Here is a 15,750-nt window from a genome sequence, read left to right as displayed (position 1 = left end):
AGGATGTTTAAGGACACATTTGACAAGAGACCAGCACCCACACTGGTCAGATGAAGCTTCATCAATCTTCAGCCACCACATACACCCGTTGGTACTGGCTGCCAAGAGGGAGGAGAAATCTAGAGCTGACACTGTGTTTAACAAGAGGAGATTCAAACTTACCACAGTCAAACAATCCGTTAAATTGGTTTGCAAACACACCATGGAGAATTCAGGGACATTGTGTTTTTCTAGCTTCCTTTTATGCATTTTCTGGGACTCACCCAGCAAGAGCACAGTCTTCTGCCCAAAACAATCCCCTTGAACCTGGTCCTCAGTAGACAACTGTGCATTTTATTCCTGCCTAGAGTGGCTGGCTTCCCAGAAAGCTTCAACATGGTAGAGAACTGAGCCTTGATGGCTCAGCCCAGGCCGCAGGACAACAACCAAAGTTTTGAGTGTTCAGTTGGATATAATTGGTCCTTAGAATTCTATACTAGATGAGATCCTAGGCAACTTCTACCCAACACCCTAGAAATGAACCTGGGATCATCCCCATACTCTGCTATATCCTCCCATTTTTCCCCCGAAGTCTAATAAGCCAGACCCACACAAACCTTCCAAAGTGCTGAAACAAAATTTGCTCTCAGGGGCTTAAGGCAGGTGTGCCCAAAAATTTAGTAAGGCCCATCTGCAGGCCAGGCAACATGCCTGCTTGGATCTACCACTACCAACCCCCCGTTATGTCTTAATGTCTATCGGTGGGCAATTAATACATATCCCTTTAGATGTGGCTGTCAATCAATAAGAATTTTTCTCTGAAATCTCTTTATTAACACAAACTAAAAAGATACAGGCCCAAGTATCTCAATCTATCTCAAAACTATTCAAGAAGAAAAGCTGTTCTCCCCCAGCTAACAGGGTTTTCTGCTATATAAACAATGACCTAGAAGTTTAGAAGGGAACTTAACAGTGATAATAAATTTATATATATAGGAGAAGTGGGAAGTAAGCACTGGAGGTAATTCTAAAGAACTTAAACTATTTACAAGATATAGTATTTACACAGGAATTTTCTCAAAATGCAATGGTTCAAAGGCTCTACAAGGAAGATGATGTGCAGGGCAGAATGGCTGCATACTGGTCTCAAGTGGCAAGGCTCAATGTCCAGAAACAACTCTGCTCTCATGCAAGCAAAGCCAAACTATCCCTGAATAAAAGAGAAAGGAAAAAAAAAAAAAAAAAAAAAAAAAAAAAGGAGGTAAGGAGGAAGTCCTAGAGGAAAAGCTGTTAAGAAAGCAGAGTAGGGATGAAGCAGGAATAAGAGTATCAGCCTCAATTGTTCCTGATGTCCAGTTTCCATCTAAGTTAAGGAAAGCCTACATGTATACAGTCCTGAAGCTGTTGTTGTTAGGTGCCAGTGAGTCGATCCCGACTCATAGCGACCCCACATACAACAGAACAAAACCCTGCCTGGTCTTGCACCATCCACACAATCGTTGCTATGTTTGAGCCCGTTGTTGCAGCCACGGTGCCAACCCATCTTGTGGAGAGTCTTCCTCTTTTTCTCTGACCCTGTACTTTACTAAGCATGATGCCCTTCTCCAGGGACTGATCTCTCCTGATAACATGTCCAAAGTACATGAGACAAAGTCTCACCATCCTCGCTTCCAAGAAGCATTCCGGCTGTATTTCTTCCAAGACAGATTTGTTCGTTCTTCTGGCAGTCCGCGGTATATTCAATATTCTTCGCCAACACCACAATTCAAATGGGTCGATTCTTCTTTGGTTTCCTTATTCATTGTCTAGCTTTCACATGCATATGAGGCAATTGAAAATACCATGGCTTGGGTCAGGCACACCTTAGTCCTTAAAGTGACATCTTTGCTTTTTAACACTTTAAAGAGGTATTTTGCAGCTGATTTGCCTAACGCAATGCATCATCTGATTTCTTGACTGCTGCTTCCATGGGTGTTGATTGTGGATCCAAGGAAAATGAAATCCTTGACAACTTCAATTTTTTCTCTGTTCATCATGATGTTGCTTATTGGTCCAGCTGTGGGAATTTTTCTTTATGTTGGCTGTAGTCCTTGATTTTTTTCAGAAAGTGCTTCAAGTCCTCTTCACTTTCATCAAGCAAGGTTATGTCATCTGCATATCACAGGTTGTTTCTGCTGCTGCTCGTAAGGTTTTCACTGGTCAATACTTTACAAGTAGATTGCCAAGTTACCACAGTAAAAAAAATCATGACTGTCATAACAATCAAAACCAAATAAAAAATAACATATGGACTTCGTCAGAGATGGGTCATTTACACTATTTCTCTTGCTCCCCTTATCACAGGAAAACAGTTACTCTTACAGCCATTAAATATATAGAGATTGAAAACCTGAGGAAACAGAATACTTAAGACAAGGAAGAGGTACAAACACTGGTGTGGCTAACGCAGTCTTCCACCACCAGGTTCCTTCTCACTGCTGCCTCTGATTGGGAAGTAGCCAAGGTACAGGTGGGGGAGAATAAGGAGAAAAATTTCAAGTGAGCCTCAGTATCAGAGGTAGGACATCTGCAAAACTCAAGACAACCAAACAAACCAGATGTGCTTCATAAGAGCGAGAAACTGGATCCCTGGAGCTTAGGACGTTATCTGGAAAATGCTTCACCACAACACTAAAAAATACACACACAGTGTAATGCAAAACAAGACATTCCCTATTACAGAACTTCACTGGAATTTCCCAGCAGGAGCTTATAAATTAGACATATAAAAATAAAACACTTATAGGATTCACATTTCCAAACTACCCACACAGTACCTAGAGGGGGTTAATGTAGGGATTGAAAAGGTAGGTGAGACACCCCAGCCAAACAGCTTATGCTGTTATCAAAGAATTCCAACGTGCCTTCCAAACTGCTTTGCAACAATCTCACGGTGGTGCTAAAATGAGGTTCAAGTCTTCTTTCTCTCCAAAGAACTGATGTTATTTATACTGACAAGACAGGGTATCCATTCTATTCATTTCTTTAGAAACTGAAGATTCCATCAGACTAGACCTAGGACAAAAGGTGGACGTATCAGTGACTTTTTTCAGTAATTTTTTTCATGGTAGAGATTATCAAAGAAAAGAAATGGGAAAAGCCTAAAGGTCAGAATATTCCTCTAAATATTTTCCTGATTTGTCTTGCCCCAGTTTGTAAGTGCCCTTCCAGAAAGACCCAGAGACTTAATCATTTTCTGTGATAAATTCCTGAACTTTGAACTAGACCATAGTAGCCATAGAGAGTGAATCAGCATTTTGAGCATGATAATTCTTTGTCATATGGAACTGCCACAGGTCCTGCATAATGTTAGCATCACTGGTCCTTGCCCAGAAGATACCAGTAGCATCCACCCTCTCAGTCAGTAGGACAATAACATGAGCCTGCATTTCCAAATGCCCCCCAAGGGAGATGGTACCATTTCTAGCTGAAAACAATTAACTGAGGACCATTTCTTAATGATCATGAAGCACCCTTAGGAAATACTGCTGGTCCAAACAAATGGGTCTCGATACCCAGCTACTTAAGAAAGCTCCCATTCTCCCTACTTTCTAAAGAACAAAGTTGGAGTTGGCATTTGTCCTAAACCCACAAGAGTAACCAAATATTTCTTTCAGAAACTACTCACCTGGTAAGGAGAATCAACAAACTTTATCCTAGAGAGGAATCTTCGCAGCTCCCCACGGCCAATTTTGGGGGTGGTCTCCTTTTGCTGGACCATTTGGCCCTCCATGAGTGCCCACCGTAGACTAAGCTTGCTGACCATCAGGGGCGCTAAATGGTCTTCAGAGCTTTGCCCTGTTGTCCTGGTAACATAAAAGGCATCTTTCCAGAGGTCGTTAATTCCAACTGAGGAAGGAGAAAAACAAGAGCAGTTGACAAGGACAGATACCTTCCACTAAAAGGGGTGTGGTTTGGTTCGCAACTAGATTCCTTCGTTCATTCATGTATGCATCCATTCATTCATACAAGACATTTACTGAGCACCTAATAAACACAAGGAGTCCCTGGGTGGTGCAAACAGTTCACAGGCTCGGCTGATATCCGAAAGACTAGAGGTTCAAGTCCACCCAGAGGTAACTCAGACAAAAGGCCTGGTGATTTACGTCTGAAAAACAGCCACTGAAAATTGTATGGAGCACAGCTCTACTCTGACACACATGAGGTCACCGTGAATGGGAGTCAACTTGATGGCAAGTGTTCGTTGTTGTTTTTAATAAATGCAAGGTACTGAGCTAGAGACTGGGTGCAGAGGTGAATGACTGGAAACCAGCAAAGCAGCATACATGTTTGCACCTTTACTTTTCTAAAGTTATTTCCAAGAAAGCCCCAACTCAGGAAATGAGAGGATGTGGCAACTACAGCGAGAATTTAGTATTTTCAAATAAGCTGTCTTAGGCTGGGTTCTCTAGAGATGCAAAACCAGTGAAGTGCTGTGTATATATACAGAGAAATTTATCTCAAGTAAATTGGCTCATGCAGTGGTAGAGACTGGCAAGTCCCAAGTCCGTGGGTCAGGTGTCAGGCTGAAGATTTCTCCTGACTCACGTAGCTGCGGGGACTGATGAACCCAAGACCAGCAGGTCAGATGGCAGGCCATTGGCTCACAGGCTGCGGAACCTGACAAACCCCAAGATTGGCAGGTAAGTTGTTAGCTCAAGTCCCAAGAACCAAGGTCAGATGATGATGAGTCAGATACAGGATCCAGAGCAAGAGCCTTGCTGGAATATCCATTTATACTGGAGGCAGGCCACACCCCCAAGGACATTCCCTTTCAACTGACTGGCTACTTATAGCAAATCTCATCATGGAGTTGATTACATTATTACATAACTGCCAAATTACATCATAACTGCCAAGCCACTGAGAATGATGGCCCACCCAAGTTGACACACAACCTTATCCATCACAGTCCACCCCTTGTCAACTTGGCACCTGTACACATCTCCTTAAATCATACATAATATCTAAGTAAAGACAATTATAAACTCATACTTGTGTGTACCATGATACAACTGACACATGTACAACTGAAAACTCACTAGCCCAGTTTACATCTTACATTTTTATAAGAAACCAAAATGTTTGATGCACACATACAAGTCAGAAATACTCATATTTAGAACTACCTTCTTCCACCACTCATTCTGTATTCCCTTTGCTCTCAGCAAGCACCTTAACTGGTCGTGGTTCTTTGCCTGGTGGGGTGACCCAAACCTTCATTCCTGAAAGGTCTGGGCCATTAGTAGTCATGCCAGAATTGGGTTGCTGTAGATTTCCATTGACTTTAATCACAGGGCATGGTAGTACTAAGAGACGCCCTAAGGGATCTCCTGTATTTCAGACACACTCTTCTTTACTTCCATTATGTAGTATCAATCAAATTTCCTCTTGGTAATCAGGATCAATCATATCAGCCAATATGGTATCTCCCTTCTTTGCCTGTTGATCCAGAGGCACAAGGAGCCCAAAGTGGCCAGGCAGCATTCTTAACTTCCAGTTCAATGGAATCAGTGATGTGTCTCCAGGTGGGAGCATTCCTCCCTTTGGAACTAAGACTTCTAGACTCACAAAGCATAGGGTCACAGGGACAGGTGGCAAAAATTTTGCAAGTGGGTCACCAAGGGTAATAGTGAGTGGTGCCACTCCCATTTCCACCCCTTGATTCCTGGACTCATGAATCCTGGCTATGACAGAAACAGTACCATACACTGGATGCTGGTTTAGAGCATATACAGCCTCCTGGAGAACACTGCCCCAACCCTGCAAGGTATTGCCACCTAGCTGGCATCGTAATTGTATCTTTAGAAGGCCATTCCATCGTTCTATCAAGCCAGCTGCTTCAGGATGTTGGAAAACATGGTAAGACCAGTGAATTCCATGAGGATGGGCCCACTGCAGAACTTCATTTGCTGTGAGGTGAATCCCTTGATCTGAGGCAATGCTGTGTGGGATACCGTGACAGTGGATAAGGAATTCTATAAGTCCATGGATGGTAGTTTTGGCAGAAGTATTGCATGCAGGAAAGGCAAATCCGTATCCGGAGTGTCTATTCCAGTCAGAACAAAATGCTGCCCTTTCCCTGATGAAAGCAGTCCAATGTAATCAACCTGCCACTGGATTGCTGGCTGATCCCACTGAGGAAGGGTGCCATATCAGGGACTCTTTTGGTCTCTGCTGCTGGCAGACTGGGCACTCATCAGTAGCTGTAGACAAGTCAGCCTTAGTGAGTGGAAGTCCATGTTGCTGAGTACATGTATAACCACCATCACTACCACCATGGCCACTTTGTTCATGAGCCCATTGGGCAGTGACAAAGAGTGGCTGGGGAAAGAGGATGATTGGTTTCCACAGAGTGCATCATCCTATCCACTCGATCGTTGAAATCCACTTCAGCCGAGACTACCCTTTGGTGAGCGTTCACATGAGACACAAGTTATCTTCACTTCTTTAGCCCATTCAGAGAGGTTTATCCACATACCTCTTCCCGATACTTCCTTGTCACCAATTTTCCAATCACATTCCTTCCAAGTCCCAGACTATCTAGCCAAACCATTGGCCACAGCCCATGAATCGGTATACAGTTTTACATCTGGCCATTTCTCCTTCCAAGCAAAGTGAAGAACTAGGTGCACTGCTCAAAGTTCTGCCCATTGGGAGGATTTCCCTTCACCACTGTCTTTCAGGAAGGTCCCAGAAAGGGGCTGTAGTGCTGCCTCTGTCCACATATCGCACAGAACCATCTGTAGACCTGGCACTAGTTTTCTCTTCCTTAGTCAACTGATCATAAGGAACTCACCATGAGCCCACAGGTGCAGACCGGGAGATGGAAGGTAACGTGACAGGAGTGCAGACCATGTGCATTTGGGCCACTTCCTCATGCAACTTACTTGTGCCTTCAGGTCCTGCCTGGGCCTAATCTCATATACACCACTTCCATTTAATGATGCAGTGCTGCTGTGCCCAGTTCATGATGGGCAGCTCAGGCTGCATGGCGACTTGGTAGCCCGTGGTTAAGCATTCAATCTCTACTAAGGCCCAGTAACAAGCCAAAAGCTGTTTCTCAAAAGGAGAGTAGTTGTCTGCAGAGGATGGCAGGGCTTTGCTCCAAAATTCTAAGGGTCTGCTCTTTGATTCACCAATAGGGACCTGCCAGAGACTGCAAATAGCCATCTCTGCCACTGACACTCCAAGCCCCACTGGATCAGCTGGATCATATGGCCCAAGTGTCAGACGGGCCTGCATGGGAGCCTAAACCTGTGCAGAGCTTTCTCAAAGCTGACAGCTTTTTGAGTCACTTGATAAATAGGTCAGAGTAGCACACCCAAATGAGAGATATCACTGCCTCCAAAATCCAAAGAGGCCCACCAGGTGTTGTGCCTCCTTTTTAGCTGTCTGAGGGGCCAAATGAAAGCCAGACCCTTCCTTTAGAAGGTGTATCCTGACAAGCCTGGCACCACTGGACCCCTAGAAATTTCACTGAGGTAGAAGGCACCTGAATTTTTGTCAGGTTAATTTCCTATCCTCTAGCAAAAAAGGTCTAACCAATAATTCCAGAGTCACTGATACTTCTTCCTTACTACATCCAATCAGCATAATGTCATCCATGTAATGGACCAGTATGGCATCTTGTGGAAGGGAAAGGCAATCAAGGTCCCTGCGGACTAAATTATGACATAGGGCTGGAGAGTTGATGTAGTCCTGAGGCAGGACACTGCTAGCCTTGCCAGCTGAGGAAAACTGCTTCTGGTGTTCATTTGAAACCGGAATTGATAAAAAGGCATTGCCAGATCGATAAGTGCATACCAGGTACGAGGAGATGTATTAATTTGCTCAAGCAGTGAAACCACATCTGGAACAGCAGCTGCAATTGTAGTCACCACCTGGTTAAGTTTTCGATAATCCACTGTCATTCTCCAAGATCCATCTGTTTTTTGCACAGGCCAAATAGGCGAGATGAAAGGGGATGTGGTAGGAATTACCACCACTGTATCCTTCAGTTCCTTGATGGAGGCAGTAATCTCTGTAATCCCACCAAGAATGCGGTATTGCTTTTGGTTTACTATTTTCCTAGGTAGGGGCAGTTCTAATGGCTTCCACTTGGCTTTTCCTACCATAATAGCCCTTACTCTATTTGTCAGGGATCCAGTGTACGGGTTCTGCCAGTTGCTGAGTATCTATTCCAATTATGCATTCTGGAACTGGAGAAATCACTACAGGATGGGTTCAGGGACCCACTGGACCCACTGTGAGATGTACATGAGCTAAGATTCCATTAATAACCTGAGCTCCATATGCCCCCACTCTGACTAGCAGGCCACAGTGACGTTTTGGGTCTTTTGCAATTAGTGTCAGTTGAGAGCCCACCAAACCCCTTGCCATCGAGTCAATTCCAACTCATAGCAACCTATAAGACAGAGAAGAACTTCCCCATAGGGTCTCCAAGAAGCAGCTGGTGGATTCAAATGGCCAACCTTTTGGTTAGCAGCCAAGTCCTTAAACCACTGTGCCACCAGGTCTCCAGTTAAGAGCCAGTGTCCAGTAATCCCTGAAAAGTCTATTTGCTTTTCCCCAATAAACAGTCACTCTCATAAAAGGCCACAGATCCCTTTGGGGAAAGCTGGGAGAAAGACTAACAGTATTTATTTTTGGAAGTGTAGTGGGGTCCTTCCTCAAGGGTATATTTTGCATATTTCTATTGCCATCCCTCACATCATGGATTAGCAGTGCCCTCTTTACTACTGGAAGCAGAGTCATCAACATCTTTAAGACTAACCAGACTTGAGAACCATTTTAGAAAATTCATCCTTACAATTTTGTTTCTCTAGAACCACTTCCAGTACCAAATGTCTTAGAGGCTGGGTTCTCTAGAGAAGTAAAACCAGTGAAGCATATGTATATCTACATAGAAAGAGAGATTTATCAAGATTTATCTCAAGTAAATGGCTCATGCCGTTGTAAAGGCTGGCAAGTCCCAAGTCTGGGGGTCAGGCATCAGGCTAGAGGCTTCTCCTAACTCACACAGCTGCAGGGACTGACAAACCCAAGATCAGCAGGTCAGATGGCAGACTGCTGGCTCACAGGCTGCAGAGGCTGAAAAATCCCAAGATCCACAGGTAAGCTGCTAGCTCAAGTCCCAAGAACCGGAGGTCGGATGATGACCAGCAGGATGTAGGATCCAGAGCAAGAGCCTTGCTGGAACATCCACTTATACTGGAGGCAGGCCACACCCCCCAAGGAAACTCCCTTTCAGCTGACTGGCTGCTAATAGCAGATCTCATCATGGTGCTGTTACATCATTACATAACTGTCAAACTACATCATAACTGCCAAACCACTGAGAATCACAGCCCAGCCAAGCTGACAACCTTAACCATCACACAAGTCAATCAAGAAACTAGAAAGCCTGGAAATTTCTAAGTTGTCAGTACATGGTCACATAAGCAATTTCCCTAGTTAGTGTTGATTTAGCCTCATCTTTAAAACAGGAATTGTAATAAAAATGGTCTTCGGATTCTTTCCATTATTTAATGTTGACAAAATGACAAGATTTTACGCTAATATTGAAAAATAATTCATTTAGATCCAGTCACAGGATTTTGCAAGCTAACATGTTCCCAGCTCCCTACCACATCCAGGTGTACCTAAAAGTTCCAGATTAGCTTTTCTTCCCAGTGTATCCTCACAAATTAGGAGCATCAACTATATGCCAGGCACTGAGCTAGGTGCTGGGAATCCAAATACTCCACAAGCACTAGCTTCAACTTCACAGCACACAATTGAGTTTAAGTGGAGAACAAGTCCTTGAGTGGCAAGAGAATATGGAAAGAAAGAAATGTGGCCAGTCTGGTTTTTCCCTCTCAACAGGAACAGCAGATTCCCTTAAGCCATGTAAGGCAAGGAATCTCTCGAGAAGGAGTCTCCACAACAATTACAGACTAGCAGGTAGCAACGGCAAGAGTTCCCAGGGCTTTGGTTTCCTGAAGTAAGGGTCCCCAATAAAAAATCAAACACCCATCACCATCCAGTTGATTCTGACTCATAGTGACCCTATAGGTCAGAGCAGAACTGCCCCATAGGGTTTCCAAGGAGCAGCTGGTGGATTTAAACTGCGAACCTTTTTTGTTAGCAGCCAAGCTCTTAACCACTGTGCCACCAGGGCTCCAGTATGTGATCCCAATTTTGCATTATAATATTATTTAGATAGATGTATAAACTAGAAGAGCACTTCCTTAACAGTGGTTATGAGTGGTCAGATTATAGGTAGTATTTCTTTTTTCCTTTGATTTTTCTGCTGGCTCCAATTTCTATGGAATGGGCATGATTACTTTTACTATTCAAAGGACAGTCTCCAATGCTCCTAAATCAGTGCCCTGACAAAACATATTCTACCTCCTTCACCATATCTCTCAACATAAATTCCAAATTTTAAAGCAACTAAAGAGCCAAGAAACTTGTCTTATTTGGATTCCCAGCACCTACTGCAGTGACTGGCATGTAGTTGGTGCTCAATAAATGTCTGCTGCTTGAATTCCCATTATTGCCTTAGAACCATCTGGGGATGGGAATGGCTTTCATCTCAGAAGATACATAAGCTTGGTGCTCCTACCCAGAGACAGCACTCTTGCAATGCCCCGAGGCACAAGGGGCCCCGGGGAAGACGGCTCAGCACAAACCTCCTGCTGTCTTTGGAAAGCTCACATCCTTCCCTAGAGGGACAATGGTACTTCACACACAGCCAGCACATACGCTTCCCATGTCTGTGTGTACAGACTCCCTGTCACTGGGACTTACCTTCTGAAGCTGTCACTGTGTCTGTGGCATTGGCTAGATCCAGAAGAATCGAGGGGAACGCTGGATGCAGGAGGTAAAGGTGATGAAGGCTGGGTGGCTCAGCTCCTAGGATGCTATCCTGTGATGAAGAGCAAAAAGGAAGAGCAAAGGTAACTCTACATTCCCAAACCTGATGCTTTTCAGATAAAAAAGGTAGAGAAGAAAGTGGTGATTACTGATTCCTCCCAGATGCTAAAACCTAACCCCTACTTCAAGGATTTGTTTGAGAGAAACTCCCATATACAAGAGACGTATTATTGCAAAGAGTTCAAAACACTGACTGAGCACTACTTCGAACCACTGTCTAAGCTAGAAAATATTTTCACTCATAAAAATAAAGGAAATGTGAGTGCCCCAAAAGAGAAATTTGTTGTAGAGACACCCCTCCACCACCCCTAGTCTTCTGCCTAAGGGAATAAGGAATAGTGGTTCATCTCTTGCGGGGCAGGGGGGCTGGGGAACTTGTAGAGACAAAAATCTTTTTTTCTTTTATTGTACTTTAGCTGAAGATTTACAGAACTAGCTTCTCATTAAACAGTTAGTACACATATTGTTTTATAACACTGGTTAACAACCCCACGACGTGTCAACACTCTCCTTTCTCGACCTTGGATTCCCTATTGCCCGCTTTCCTGTCCCCTCCTGCCTTCTAGTCGTTGCCCCTGGGCTGGTGTGCCCCTTTAGTCTCGTTTTATTTTATGGGCCTGTCTAATCTTTGGCTGAAGGGTGAACCTCGGTAGTGATTTCATTACTGAGCTGAAGAGGTGTCTGGGAGCCATACTCTCAGGGTTTCTCCAGTCTCTGTCAGGCCAGTAAGTCTGGTCTTTTTTGTGTGAGTTAGAATTTTCTTCTACATTTTTTTCCAGCTCTGTCCAGGACCCTCTATCGTGAATCCCGGTCACAGCAGTCAATGGTGGTAGCTGGGCACCATCTGGTTTTACTGGACTCAGTCTGGTGGAGGCTGTGGTAGTTGTGGTCCATTAGTCCTTAGGACTAATCTTTCCCTTGTATCTTGTTTTCTTCATTTTCTCTTGCTCCCGAAGGGGTGAGACCAGTGGAGTGTCTTAGATGGCTGGTCACAGGCTTTTAAGACCCCAGACACTACCCACCAAGGTGGAATGCAGAACATTTTCTTTATAAACTATGTTATGCCAGTTGAGCTAGAGGTTTCCCGAGACCACGGTCACCACAGCCCTCAGCCCAGCAATTCGGTCCCCCAGGGAGTTTGGATGTGTCTATGGAGCTTCCATGACCTTGCCTTGAACAAGTTGTGCTGGCTTCCCAGTATTGTGTACTGTCTTACCCTTCACCAAAGTTATCACTTATCTATTGTCTATTTAGTATTTTCATTCCCACCCCTCCCCTACCTCGTAACCATCAAAGATTGTTTCTTTCTGTGTGTAAACCTTTTCATCAGTTTTTACAGTAGTGGTCTCATGCAATATTTGTCCCTTTGTGATTGACTTATTTCACTCAGCATAATGTCCTCCAGGTTCATCCATGTTATGAGATGCTTCACAGATTCATCATTGTTCTTTATTGTTGTGTAATACTCCATTGTGTGTATGTACCATAGTTTGTTTATCCATTCATCTGTTGATGGGCATCTAGGTTGTTTCCATCTTTTTGCTAATGTGAACAATGCTGCCATGAACATGGGTGTGCATGTGTCTATTCATGTGATGGCTCTTATTTGTCTAGGATAGATTCCTAGGAGTGGGATTGCTGGATCATATGGTATTTCTATTTCTAGCTTTCTAAGGAAGCACCATATTGTTTTCCAAAATGGTTGTACCATTTCGCATTCCCACCAGCAGTGCATAAGAGTTCCAATCTCCCCACAGCCTCTCCAACATTTGTTATTTCCAGTTTTTTTTATTTGTGCCAGTAATGCCAGGGTGAGATGATATCTCATTGTGGTTCTGAATTTGCATTTCTCTAATGGCTAGTGATCGCGAGCATTTCCTCATGTGTCTGTTAGCTGCTTGAATGTCTTATTTGGTGAAGTATCTGTTCATTTCCTTTGTCGATTTTTTAATTGGATTATTTGTCTTTTTGTTGTAGAGGTGTTAGATTTTCCTGTAGATTTTAGAGATTAGAACTTTGTCGAATTTTTAATAAACAAAAATTTCTTCCCAGTCTGTAGGTTCTCTTTTTACTCTTTTGGTGAAGTCTTTTGATGAGCCTAAGTATTTAATTTTTAGAAGATCCCATTATCAAGCTTATCTTCTGCAGTTTGTGTATTGTTGGTTATGGTTTGTATCCTGTTAACGCCGTGTATTAGGGCCTCTAACGTTGATCTTATTTCTTCTTCTATGAACTTCATAGTTTTTGGCTTTATATTTAGGTCTTTCATCCACTTTGAATTAGTTTTTGTGTATAGTGTGAGGTATGGGTCCTGTTTCATTTTTTTGCAGATGGACATCCAGTTTTGCCTGCATCATTTGTTAAAAAGACTGTCTTTTCCCCTTCTGATGGACTTTGGGCCCTTGTTGAAGATCAGGTGACTGTAGGTGTATGGATTTACATCTGAGTTCTCAATTCTGTTCCATTGGTCAATGTATCTGTCGTTGTACCAGTACCAGGCTGTTCTGACTACCGTAGCTGTACAGTAGGTTCTGAGGTCAGGTAGGGCTAGTCCTCCTACTTAATTCTTCCACTTCAACAGTGCTTTACTTATCCGGGGCTTCTTCCCGTTCCATATAAAGTTAATGATTAGCTTTTCTATCTCTTTAAAGAATGTTGTTGGTATGTGGATCAGGATTGCACTGTGTTTGTAAATCGCTTTGGGAAGAATTGTCATTTTCACAATGTTGAATCTACCTATCCATGAGCATGGTATGTTTTTCCATTTATGTAGCTCTCTTTTGGTTTCTTGCAGTAGTGTTTTGTAGTTTTATTTGTGTAGGTCTTTTACATTCCTGGTTAGATTTATTCCTAAGTATTTTATTTTTCTAAGGACTTTATAAATGGTATTGTTTTCCTGATTTCCTTTTCATCGTTCTCTTTATTGGTGTATAGGAATCCAACTGATTTTGGTAAGTTTATCTTGTATCCTGCTACTCTGCTGAATCTTTCTATTATTTCCAGTAGTTTTCTCGTGGAGTCTTCTGAGTTTTCTACATATAGTATCATATCATCCGCAAATAGGGACAGTTTAACTTCTTCATTACCAATTTGAATGCCCTTTATTTCTTTTTCTTGCCTTATTGCTCTAGCTAGGACTTCCAGCACAATGTTAAATGGGAGTGGAGATAAAGGGCATCCTTGTCTTGTTCCTGTTCTCAAGGGGAATGTTTTCAGCCTCTCTGCATTAAGAATGATGTTGGTCATTGGTTTGCATGGATGCCCTTTATTATGTTGAGAAATTACCCTTCTATACCTATTTTATTGAGAGTTTTTATTAGGAATGCATGCTGGACTTTGTCGAATGCCTTTTCTCCATTGATTAAGATGATCATGTGATTCTTTTCTTTCCTTTTATTTATGTGGTGGATTACCTTGATTGATTTTCTAATGTTGAACCATCCTTGCATACCTGGTATGAATCCTACTTGGTCGTGGTGTATTATTTTTTTGATATGATGCTGAATTCTATTGGCTAGAATTTTGTTGAGAATTTTTGCATCTATATTCATGAGAGATATTGGTCTGTAATCTTCTTTTTTTGTGGTGTCTTTGCCTAGTTTTGGTATCACGGTTATGCTGGCTTCATAGAATGAATTCAGAAGTGTTGCTTCCTTTTCTGTGTTCTGAAATAGTTTGAGTAGTACTGGTGTAAGCTCTTCTCTGAATGTTTGGTAGAATTCTCCAGTGAAGCCGTCTGGGCCAGGGCTTTTTTTTTGTTGGAAGTTTTTTTTTATTACCTTTTCAATTTCTTCTTTCGTTATGGGTCTGTTCAGATTTTCAACATCATTTTGTGTTAGTTTGGGTAGGTAGTGTGTTTCTAGAAATTTGTCCATTTCTTCTAGGTTTTCAAATTTGTTGGAGTATAGTTTTCATAATACTCTGTTATGATCCTTTTTATTTCAGTTGGGTCTGTTGCAATGACCCTCATTTCATTTCTTATTTGGGTTATATGCATCCTCTCCTGTTTTTTGTTGTTTTTTTTTTTTTTTGTCAGTCTGGCCAGTGGTTTGTTGGTTTTGTTGATTCTTTCAAAGAACTAACTTTTGGTTTTGTTGATTCTTTCTGTTGTTCTTCTATTCTCTATTTCATTTATTTCTGCTCTGATCTTTATTATTTCCTTTCTTCTGGTGGCTGTGGGCTTTTTTTGCTGTTCTCTATTTGTTCTAGTTGTGAAGCTAATGTTGTGATTTTGTCCCTTTCTTCTTTTTTGATGTGTGCATCTGTTGTTAAAAATTGATCTCTGAGGACTGCCTTTGCTGTGTCCCAAAGGTTTTGGTATGATGTGTTTTCATTTTTGTTTGATTCTAGCAGTTTTTTTGACCCCATCTCTGATTTCTTCTATTACCCAGTGGTTTTTAAGTACGGTGTTATTCAGTTTCCATGTAATTGATTTTTTTTCCTTGCTCTTCCTTGTTGTTAATTTCTACTTTGATGGCATTGTGGTCAGAGAAGATACTTTATATTATCTCAATGTTTTGGATTTTGTTGAGGGTTGCTCTGTGGCCTAAGATGTGGTCTATTCTGGAGAATGTTCCATGTGCGTTGGAAAAGAATGCGTAGTTTGCAGCTGTTGGGTGAAGTGTTCTATATATGTCTATGAGGTCAAGCTGGCTGATTGTGCCCTTTAGCTCTTCTGCATTTTTGCTGAGTTTCTTTCTAGATGTTCTGTCCTTTACTGAGAGTGCTGTGTTGAAGTCTCCTACTATTATTGTGGAACTGTCAATTTCTCTTTTCAGTGCTGTTAGAGTTTGTTTTACATATTTTGGAGCC

The 15,750-nt window shown here is 42.4% G+C and overlaps 1 protein-coding gene across 1 annotated transcript in view; it reads right to left on the bottom strand.

The window, feature by feature from the left end:
• Positions 1–2,158: 2,158 nt before the first annotated feature.
• FAM234B (family with sequence similarity 234 member B) overlaps positions 2,159–15,750 on the bottom strand; it is a 49,949-nt gene continuing 36,357 nt past the window's right edge. Inside the window, exons 11-13 of the mRNA XM_004387329.2 lie at positions 10,813–10,930; positions 3,647–3,867; positions 2,159–3,033 (exon numbers count right to left, since the gene is read on the bottom strand). Of these exons, the coding sequence (XP_004387386.1) occupies positions 3,028–3,033; positions 3,647–3,867; positions 10,813–10,930 (345 nt within the window). The 3' untranslated portion in view covers positions 2,159–3,027. The remainder of the gene's footprint in view (positions 3,034–3,646; positions 3,868–10,812; positions 10,931–15,750) is intronic.

The sequence above is a fragment of the Trichechus manatus genome, unplaced genomic scaffold, assembly GCF_000243295.1.
Source record: "Trichechus manatus latirostris isolate Lorelei unplaced genomic scaffold, TriManLat1.0 scaffold00184, whole genome shotgun sequence".
NCBI classification, from domain to species: Eukaryota; Metazoa; Chordata; class Mammalia; order Sirenia; family Trichechidae; genus Trichechus; species Trichechus manatus.
This window is presented reverse-complemented; position numbering and strand designations above follow the sequence as displayed.